The 9536-nt window shown below is 38.1% G+C and overlaps 1 protein-coding gene across 5 annotated transcripts; it reads right to left on the reverse strand.

Annotated features, from left to right (window-relative positions):
- Window positions 1528-8901, reverse strand: LOC109724864 (chaperone protein dnaJ A6, chloroplastic-like). Of its 5 annotated transcripts, none has more exons than XM_020253807.1 (9): window positions 8671-8901; window positions 7141-7271; window positions 6404-6580; window positions 4569-4722; window positions 4372-4429; window positions 3926-3968; window positions 2948-2996; window positions 2769-2849; window positions 1528-2653 (listed from the first exon to the last, which is right to left on the reverse strand). In XM_020253807.1, the coding sequence occupies exons 3-9, from the start codon at window positions 6532-6534 to the stop codon at window positions 1802-1804; spliced, it is 1368 nt and encodes a 455-aa protein (XP_020109396.1). In that variant the 5' UTR covers window positions 6535-6580; window positions 7141-7271; window positions 8671-8901; the 3' UTR covers window positions 1528-1801. The 5 variants fall into 5 exon arrangements, with proteins under 5 accessions (XP_020109396.1, XP_020109398.1, XP_020109400.1 ...); XM_020253809.1 differs by having other exon boundaries at window positions 6404-6613; XM_020253811.1 differs by having other exon boundaries at window positions 4569-4710; window positions 8671-8900.

The following is a 9536-nucleotide window of genomic DNA, read 5'->3' on the forward strand; positions in this document are numbered from 1 at the left end:
GAATTATCGTTGAGTGACTCAAATCAAACAAATTAAAAAATTAGATAGTAAAATCAAAATTTTAAAAAGGTTAGGTAACGTATTCAAAATGGTCCATAATTCAGAAGAATTCTATACATTTTTACCTTAAAAAATCCTATAAAATTTTTAGTAAAAAAAAATTTAAAAAAGAAAAAATTTACACCATAGAGAGCGTATGCTGTAAATTTCACACCAATGACGTAATAAGTGTACAGATAGCATTGCTTATTATTTGCGTATTTGATCTTCCGTAGGTTGGCGAGGACGTTCTCTGTGAAATGAAAATTTCCTAATTTAGGTGTTTCAAAATTTTTTTTTTTTTTATATATTCCTGACTTGTTTGTAATTTTGTCTAATATCTTTATGTTATTTGTATCAATTAATCAAAATTTTCTTACATCACAATATCAGCTCTTACATCACAATATCAGTACATTAATAATATATAAAGTTAATATTATAGCAGATATATAGCAGTATTTTGAGCTAGGCTAGAGTTACTATACTCTTATGAGTATAGATCCCTTTCTTACATCACAATTAACCAACGGTTTGGTGGGAGTCACCTCTTGAACCTGTAAAAACCATCTTTACAATCTCACATCGTCTGGTAATTCTGATCTATCTATATGTTGGTGATTCTAATCTATATAGCTCTGTAATCTGGGTTTGAACAGTCTGTATAATAATAATTAGACTTAAACATTTTAAGCCGATAGTTTGGGCCAAACGAGTTATTATTACTAGCAGGTCGGATCAGACCGTTACAATTAGTATCAATCTGAAATACCAGTCGCAAATATAAGAGTTAAGTGCTATGCGGAACAAAATGCTACACTATAGATTTGATAGGAGCGGTCTCTTGAACTTGTAGGAATCACCTTTAAAATCTCACATTACTGGTAATTCTGATCTATATATCTGTGATTTGAATTTGGACGGTCTATATAATAACTGGGCTTAAACATTTAGGACCGATGGTTTGGACTCAATGAGTTATTATTGTTAGCGGATCAGATCGTTACATCATTACTCTTCTCACTCCATAACAAGATAGTTTAATCCACTGTTCCTACTGTTCTATGATTAGAGCAATTTACATGATGAACAGTAGATTAGGTACAAGAACTTAGAAGTTTCCCAACCTCCCTTGTACAACCTTATGTAAGATTCCTGTAAATCCACCGCCGCCGCTGTCGGTGCCGACGCCCCCAAAGCTGTTGAGTAGAAGCATCTAATTGAAGATTCTGCTTTAAGCTTCCACTCACTCAGAAACCCTAAACTTCTTGTTTTCACCGGCTAATAACATTTCCATATAGCAGCAAAGCCCAAAATTTGTGATCAAAATGCTGCACCCTACAGACAGTAACGGATCATCTATGAAGAAAGCAAAAAATTATTTGCTGCAGCTGCATTTTCAGCATTTGTAGTCAGACGACAAAATCGCGTATCATAAGCCAATAATTTTCTCATAACAAACCCCCAGAAAATCTGCACATTCGCACATGTTCGCAATGTAAGCTTGTTTTCTCAGCAGAAAATAATTGCGCAATTGATTTTTGAATTACTGATTCTGAAAGATGTAAAGTTTATGTGGGGGGATTAACAACTCTCCACATCGGCTTTTTTCCAGTTGATGTAAACAACATTGCCTCGCCATTGGTATTAAATGTCTAAAAAAATATGGTTTTCATGTCAGCAAATAAAATAAGACTAGTTCTCGCACGACTGATGATACGGAATGTCTGCAGCTACCGAACAAAGAGAACTGAATTCTCGACTATCTCCTGCTGTTGGCAGTCTTCGACTTGTCGAGGTTAGCAAGCTCCTCGATCAGTTTCCTCTCTTCCTTGCTCAATCTCTTCGGAATCTCCACCTGAACCCGCACCAACTGATCTCCCCGAGCATTCGGCTTTCCAAGATACGGGACCCCCTTCTTTGCCATAACCAGCGTCGTCCCCGGCTGGGTCCCGCTCGGAATTTTCAAATCCACTGTCCCGTCCACCGTCGGCACTTTCATCGTCGTCCCAAGAATCGCGTCGATGTAGGAAACCTTGCAAGTGTAGAGAATGTTTGTCCCGTCCCTCTTGAGCTGGGGATCCGAGAGAACCTCGATGAATACATAAAGATCTCCGGGGGGGCCACCTCTCCTTCCGGCATTTCCTTCCGACCTAACCCTAAGTCGGCTACCCGAATCCACTCCGGCTGGAACTTTGAGACTGATTCGCTTAGTTCTCCGGACGCGCCCATCACCTCCGCAAGTATTACAGGGGGTCGAGAACTCTCCGGTCCCACCGCAAGCAGAGCAAGTGGTAACTTGCTGGAATACGCCAAGCGGGGTCCGCGCAGAGGAGACGACCTGGCCTTGGCCCCCACAAGTGCTGCATTTAGTTGGAATTGTGCCAGGTTTGGCGCCCGAACCGTCACAGGTACTGCAGTTTTCTAGTCGGGTTATGTCGATTTCCTTCTCTGCACCGAAAACCGCTTCCTTGAAGTTGAGGACCAGATTGTAGCTCTCATCGTCGCCTTGCATCGGACGGTTGCGAGCAGCTCGCATCCCACCCATCCCACCGCCCATTCCACCGAACCCTTCAAATAATGATTCAAAGAGATCGAACGGGTTGCTGAAGTCCTGGTATAAATGGGAGTTTGTGGATTAGGGTAAGCGGCAAAATTTTTTGTGCTAAGATATCATCAAAGTAGCAAAATAAATAGCATAATAATAGGTTACTAATTACGATACTCACCCCCATGCCCATGCCTGCACCTTTAAGGCCAGCTTCTCCATACCTGTCATATATTGATCGCTTCTCATCATCGGATAACACCTGCAATAGAGCGTCCGTTAGGGGCATTTGGGAATGCACATGATTTTAAGAAAAATTTACCAAAACCCAATAGCACTAACCAATTAATGGGGACTAACCTCGTACGCATTGCTTATCTCCTTAAACTTCTGTTCTGCTCCAGGTTCCCTAAAAGCATAGAACAAATAAGAGGAGCAAGTTCCTACAAGTTATGGTGTGTAGAAACACAAAAGTAGCACATCGACGAAAGGACAAGAAGCGGTGTGATTCTGCAGGGTAAGCATTGTTCTACTCAGCAATGCACGCATGCATGGCCATAATGGACACTAATGCCCAGTGCCACAGAATTGCTAAACCTAGTAGTTCAAGATGAGTAAAGTATGTCTGAAACTTCCACTTTAAGATTCTATCTACAAAAGAAAATCAATAGAAAAAGATTGAGAAACTTTTAATGGCACTATCTGTGGCAGGAGAGTCCCTTTTGCTGAGGCACAATTAAAAGAGGAGTATGCATGCTAATTGCCCATTGGTGTATGGTCATGATTACTTCACTAGATGTTTGAATTACTGTGCACCATTTAGACCTTCAACTCAGTCGAGTAAAACTACAAGGACAAAACTAGAAGGCACTGACACCACGGTTAAATGGATATACTCTAGACCTAGGCCCCTATTGTTATACATAAAACAAAAATTTAAAACTTTATAATACTTCCCGAGTGTCAGCTTGTTTAGGCATCAATAATAACGAGTTCAGCAATCAAGTTTATTTATCTCAGTGCACTAACCCTTCCAACAATCTTACCACACTATTAGCATGAAACAAGAGATATTCTTAACATAATGTCAACTGAATAATGTTATCGACTATCAGTGATCTTATTTAATTTGCCAAATCTGGACTACAGAGAGCAAGAAATCCTTTTCCAAGAAAAGTCTCACTTCGAATTTGATTTTTGAACGCTCACAAAGAAAAAAAAGCAAACCACATTAAATAAAGTAAAAAAAAAGGACCATTTTTGACTATGAACGCCATATTTACAATATAAGAGGTATTATGTGGTACACCCTCATAAGGAATAATGTAACATACTTACTTGTTCACATCTGGATGATAACTCCTCGCAAGTTTACGATAAGCTGGCAAAAGGAAAATGCATGCATGTATCACATGATAAAATGCATATACAAAATAAATTAACTCGTTTAACATATTTTTAAACTCCCAAGTATCGAATAGCCAGTCCCACAAACTATAATCCTGTTAATTACACACCATTAGCACTTCTTATAAAAATGAAATGGCTGTAACTTGCCATAAAGCCCAACTGAGCCTAACCCAAAATCATTAGACCAAGCACCAAAATCTCCCTATGGAAGAATCAAACTCTTAAACTAAAGGCCAAAATCTTCGAAGTACTTCCTAAAACATAACCACAAACAAATTGGCCAATCAGAGACCAGAATCAACATGAGAAATACCTTGCCAAAGAGGATTATATAAATTACAGGCATGTAAACAAATCAGGTGAATGGTACTCACCGCTCTTTATTTCTGATTTACTAGCATTTTTTGACACGCCGAGTACGGAGTAATAGTCCTGTAAGAAAGATTACACGTACCCTTCATTACAATAGTCAGGCATCAATAATGTGCAAATTTGCACACCATTTGTATGATAAGCTATGTAACTTATATAGATTCCAATAATCATTACAGATAACTTAAGAAATACTTACAGATTCAGCACTAACAACAAGTCTAGAGCCCCTTTGGTGCCGTATATTTTGAGAAGTTCGACAATTAAGTAGAAAAGATGATGGCAAATGAGCAAAGAAACTTGCACTGGACGCAGCCAATAACCTATCCTTGCTTAGAATACTGCAAGAACAACTAGAGTAACAAAAAGCAGTTTCCGAAAGGCATACAAAAAATCAGTTCGTATATTGATTTGAAATGGAAGAATAAGCAAAATTTCCCAAATTTACAATGATAATTTCATTTTTCTATGACTTACTACAATTCCATTATTAAAATTGTCAACCAATAAAAGCATAAAAAGAGAGAGAGGATGAAGAAACCATTATTTGAGTGATTAATAAAGCAAATTGCAGCAATGACCAATTTTTGTGCTTCTTCATTACAGTCCTAAAACTTATTGCTAACTGTGCCACAATCGTCAACATATAGTTATTTTAGTAACAGTCCGGACGAAAATTCAGCAGGCAAGGACAATAAAAGACAGAAAAGTCAACAAACATTCCCAACCAATTTACACTTCCCTTGTCAAAAAAAAAATCTATTTGAGTATTCATTTAACAACTAAGAGACCATAACAGACAATCAACCACAAATAGATTAGTTTATAAATTACAAATATCCAAAGCCTCAAGATTATCAAAGAGCCTAGAACTAAGTAAACAATGAAAACAAGATCTCGGTTAATAATCTCTATTTCCTTAGCAACCAAATTTCTGACAACCACGAAAGTGATTTTTGTGACAGAGTAGCACACAATTAAATACATCGAAAAGGCAAGAAGAGCACAAAGTTAATGTTTCAATATGTTGTATGTACAATACCCATCAGATAGAACCAATCAGTGGACTTATAGGACAATATCCCTTTGCGCAAGTTACGTGAATCCTACCGAATGAGAGGCATTAATGCACATAGATTTACGGTGAAAATAATGCAAATTTTGACAGCAAAAATGATGGCAAAAATCTAATTTTGGATCAGAAGAATGGCCTGAAATGTGTCACTAGATGGCTTTCTTAAGACAAAAAAACTAGTGTAAAAGGAATGTCATTTAGTGACCTAGAGAAAACACACGAATCCTAAGAGTATAAATAGGATGTTCCAAGTTGATCCAAAATTCTAGCCAATCATAAGGAAACTTAATTATCACCCATCAATAAATTAAGTAATAGATATAGTCTCAACACGAAAAGCCAGAAAGCTTGGTGAGATAAGAAAACTAGTTGAGGAAAAAAGAAGGATATTGTTTCCATATTCAAGAAAAAAAAAAAGAACCAAAAAAAAAAATGTTAGGTGACCCAGAAAATAAAACTTAGCAAGAAAATAAAAATTACTTAGCAAAAGTCTCATATGAAACTCCAAATACTTTAAGGCTAAATTATAATTTGGTCCTCAAACTATGAGGCGCAAGACACTTTGGTCCTCAAACTTTTATTTGTTGCAATTTCTGGCTCGAACTATGTAAATTGTTGCAATCAAGTCTTACAATCCAATTTAGTTGACTACATATTGACGTATCGCTAATGTGGAAGTGATGTGACTTCTTAATTATTGTCGCGTCATCAATCATAACACTACTACATTACTTTCACATTAGCGACATATCAATATTTAATCAACTAAATTAGGTTGTGGGATTTCATTGCAACAATTCAAAAAATTCGAGCCAAAAATTACAACAAATTAAAATTTAGAGACCACAGTGTCCCGCACCTCATAGTTTGAGGACCAAAAGTGTAATTCAGCCATACTTTAATTATACCTAAGTACCATTATAATAAAAATTTCAACTCTGGAAAAAGGATATTCCTACCTATTCCGAAGCATCAGCAAATTGTTACTAAAATAGCATGCTTTTGTTCCTCGAAGTGTATGTCTGGATACCGACCGAGGTTGTGCTCCCAGTTGAGGTACTGACGTACCTCCACATGGGATAGCAGACATCAGAGTAAATTGAGAAAAGGACTACCTAGAACCCAATCTGGAGTCGCTGCAAGCACAGGAAAAAAGGCATATATCTTACCTGATGAGGACAAAAGTTTCATGGAATATTAAAGCACATTATAGCAATATATAAATAATAACAAATAAGCCGCAAGGCCTTGATATAAGTTCCATTCTCACGGCAGCAGAGCATAGATTCAAGACATACATGTGCATAAGCCTGTGAACTATACAAATACATCTTCTAAAGTACATCGACATACATGTAAGTAATAAAATGAACCACAATCATTACATTTCCTGTTCTCTCAATAAAATATGCTTTAGCACTTAAATGGAAATCAATGAACAAGTAAATTATTTTGAATCACGGCATAGAAACAACAGAGACAATGGAGACTACTTTAGTAACAAAAATTTCTGAATTACCTAAGAAATGCGGCTAAACTACATAGTTCAACTAACTTTTTGTCACATTTAGATGGCCAGAGTTTAGAATATTTCAGTAAAATGCAATGCTGTAAAGCTAACAACAGAGGAACATCAAGGATCACACGCTTTGCAAAAACTTTGTCAAATGTAGTTAATTGGTAACTTGGAAAAGACCTGGGTTTTGATAACTTCATAAGGCATTGGAAAAGGGAAGGTCACTCCTTTCTAACTTTGATGTCAAGAGATGGCTAGTCCCAATGGAAGGGCAACCTCATAAAAGTAGCTGAGAATTTTCTGCCCAAACTCTACAAAAAATTCAGGAAATTAAAAAAACCTTCCTCCAGAGAACTTAACAGGCAAATAGCTACAACAGAAAGACCAAGTTTAAGGAGCAGATCTTAAGACAATAAGAAAGATTATTAGTTAACATACTCAAGGAGGGTTAATCAGTTGGAGAATTAAAATGTTACTAGTACTACGCCACCGGCAAAAGAATGCAGTTGAACTGAAAATAAACAGTTCAATCTAAAAATCAATACAACTATTTCCTTGTTTTCAAACAGATAGCTACAAGAAAAACTAAGTGCAATTGATTCCTGTGTTTGTTACAACATACTATGACTAAACTTATATCAAACACAGAGTGTAGTACAGAACATGCAGCTAAACCACATGTGCTAGATTTTGATTTTGATTACAAATTCAGAATACCCAACAAGTTCATTCCACCTAGATCACTTCTAGGCTTGGACCAAGCCGATTGGTTGTAAATTGCAATAAAGTAACCATTATGTCCCACGAAAGCTCAATTATGTTATAATTTCTTGGAATTGGGCTCTATTTTGGCAATACAACAAGTTGTTGCTTTTAGGCTGACTTGTCGATGCATTCTCTCCATCCACATAATTCTTAAACCTCTCTTCCCAGTTAGGGTGCTCTCTCGAACAACTTAACACAATCGATTTGTGATCTTTCTACAATCAGAACGATTGAGAGCCATGTTTTCACATCCCACACTCAACTATACTAAACAAAGAGGTTCGAAAAAAGAAAAAACAGCTCTGTATTTTCTGTAGTAACTCCGCCAATAACTCCTAACATACTTAATCTCCCGACATGTTATTATTGCCTAGTTCCCTGACATTCCAACTGATATAAACCGTAACTAGTAAACTACAGGGAAAATTCACAGTATGTAAATCTCAATCTCATCCGATCTTCCCCTATGTTGTCCACGATAATGTTACTGCAGAAAATCTGGACCGCTGCAGGGTGTCGTGCTGTACGATAAAGTGCTGAGCTTCTGCTTTTGAGGCTCAAATCCCATTTCAGCTTCCCCGCAGCAGCGGAAACTCCAAATTATGCTCTTTCCCAAATGCCCCAATAAAGCCGCCGCTGCAGCGAAAAGCAGAAGCAGCGCCACAAAAGAACTGCCCATTTTGCTCACACACCGAATAAGCAACATCTTATCCACGCTTCTTCCACGAATTTCACATCAAACTAGCCCCTCACCACCAAAACTCACATCACAACACCAAATTTCTATCTCCGCCACCAACATTTCACCAAAAACCCCCCACCCCCCCCCAAAAAAAGAAAACCAAAAAACACAAAAACACAAAACCAAAAAGTCTACCCATGATTCAAGCTACAATCGAAGAACAAAGGATGAGCATAAGAGGTAGGATGCAGGGGATTTCGCACCTCAATCGGCGAGAGCAGAGCGAGCGAAACCCTAAGAGAGAGAAAGCGCGAGAGGTGGGCGGTGGCGCTCTCTCTCTCTCTCTCTCTCTTCGCACTTTTACTCTTCTTTTTTTCTTTTTTCTTTTTTTTTTTTCTTTTTTTAACCCTTCGCGGTGGGTTGGGTGGGAGGCGACGAATATCGCCGGACGGAAGTGTCCGAAGCCGTTCGCTCCCCACACTCCGCTACCTAAATCCCTCCATCGCATGTAATGTTGTCTAGTTAGTCCATGTTAGGGATGCAAATGGATCCGGGGTGGTGGAGCTCCCGCCCCGATCCGCCCTGGGGCAGTAAACGGGAGAAAATAAACGGGTTCGGGGCAGAAAACGGGATAATTTTTATGATCCGTGGCGGATTCGGGACAGAAAACGAAAAAATTTTTGATCCGCCTCGAATCCGCCCCGAATCCGCTCCGCCATGATCCGCCCCGAATCTGCCCCGAATGTATATCTTTAAAATTTTTTCATATGTATGTATTTAAAATTTTTGAATTTTATTGCGAGTTGTGATTGATATTTTTTATTTTTATAGTTGATATTATTAATTATATATAACTTGATAATATTATCAATTAATATTAAAAATTTTGTTGATTTAGATTTATAAAATATTAATAATATTATAATTTATAAAACAAATACTATTTGGCGGGGCGGATTCGGGGCGCCGGCGAAAGGCGGATTATAAGGCGGAGCGAATTATGCGATAACTATTTTCAACCCGGGCGGGAGACCGTGACGGGAGACGGGGCGGGAAGCGAGGCGGGGCTCCCGCCCCCAGATCGGCCCCGTTTGCATCCCTAGTCCATGTACTATTAGAATATTTCAAC

The sequence above is a fragment of the Ananas comosus genome, linkage group 19 (genome assembly GCF_001540865.1).
Source record: "Ananas comosus cultivar F153 linkage group 19, ASM154086v1, whole genome shotgun sequence".
In the NCBI taxonomy this organism is placed as follows: domain Eukaryota; kingdom Viridiplantae; phylum Streptophyta; class Magnoliopsida; order Poales; family Bromeliaceae; genus Ananas; species Ananas comosus.

Bases quoted from the DNA above. Each gene is read 5' to 3' on its own strand.
- LOC109724864 (XM_020253808.1), bottom strand. From the start codon at position 6,534: ATGTCTGCTATCCCATGTGGAGGTACGTCAGTACCTCAACTGGGAGCA. The intron at 2,997-3,925 runs GTAAGTATGTTA...CTATGCTTTTAG, and splicing joins TATCATCCAGATGTGAACAA to GGAACCTGGAGCAGAACAGA. The intron at 2,654-2,768 runs GTGAGTATCGTA...CATTTATACCAG, and splicing joins GTGCAGGCATGGGCATGGGG to GACTTCAGCAACCCGTTCGA.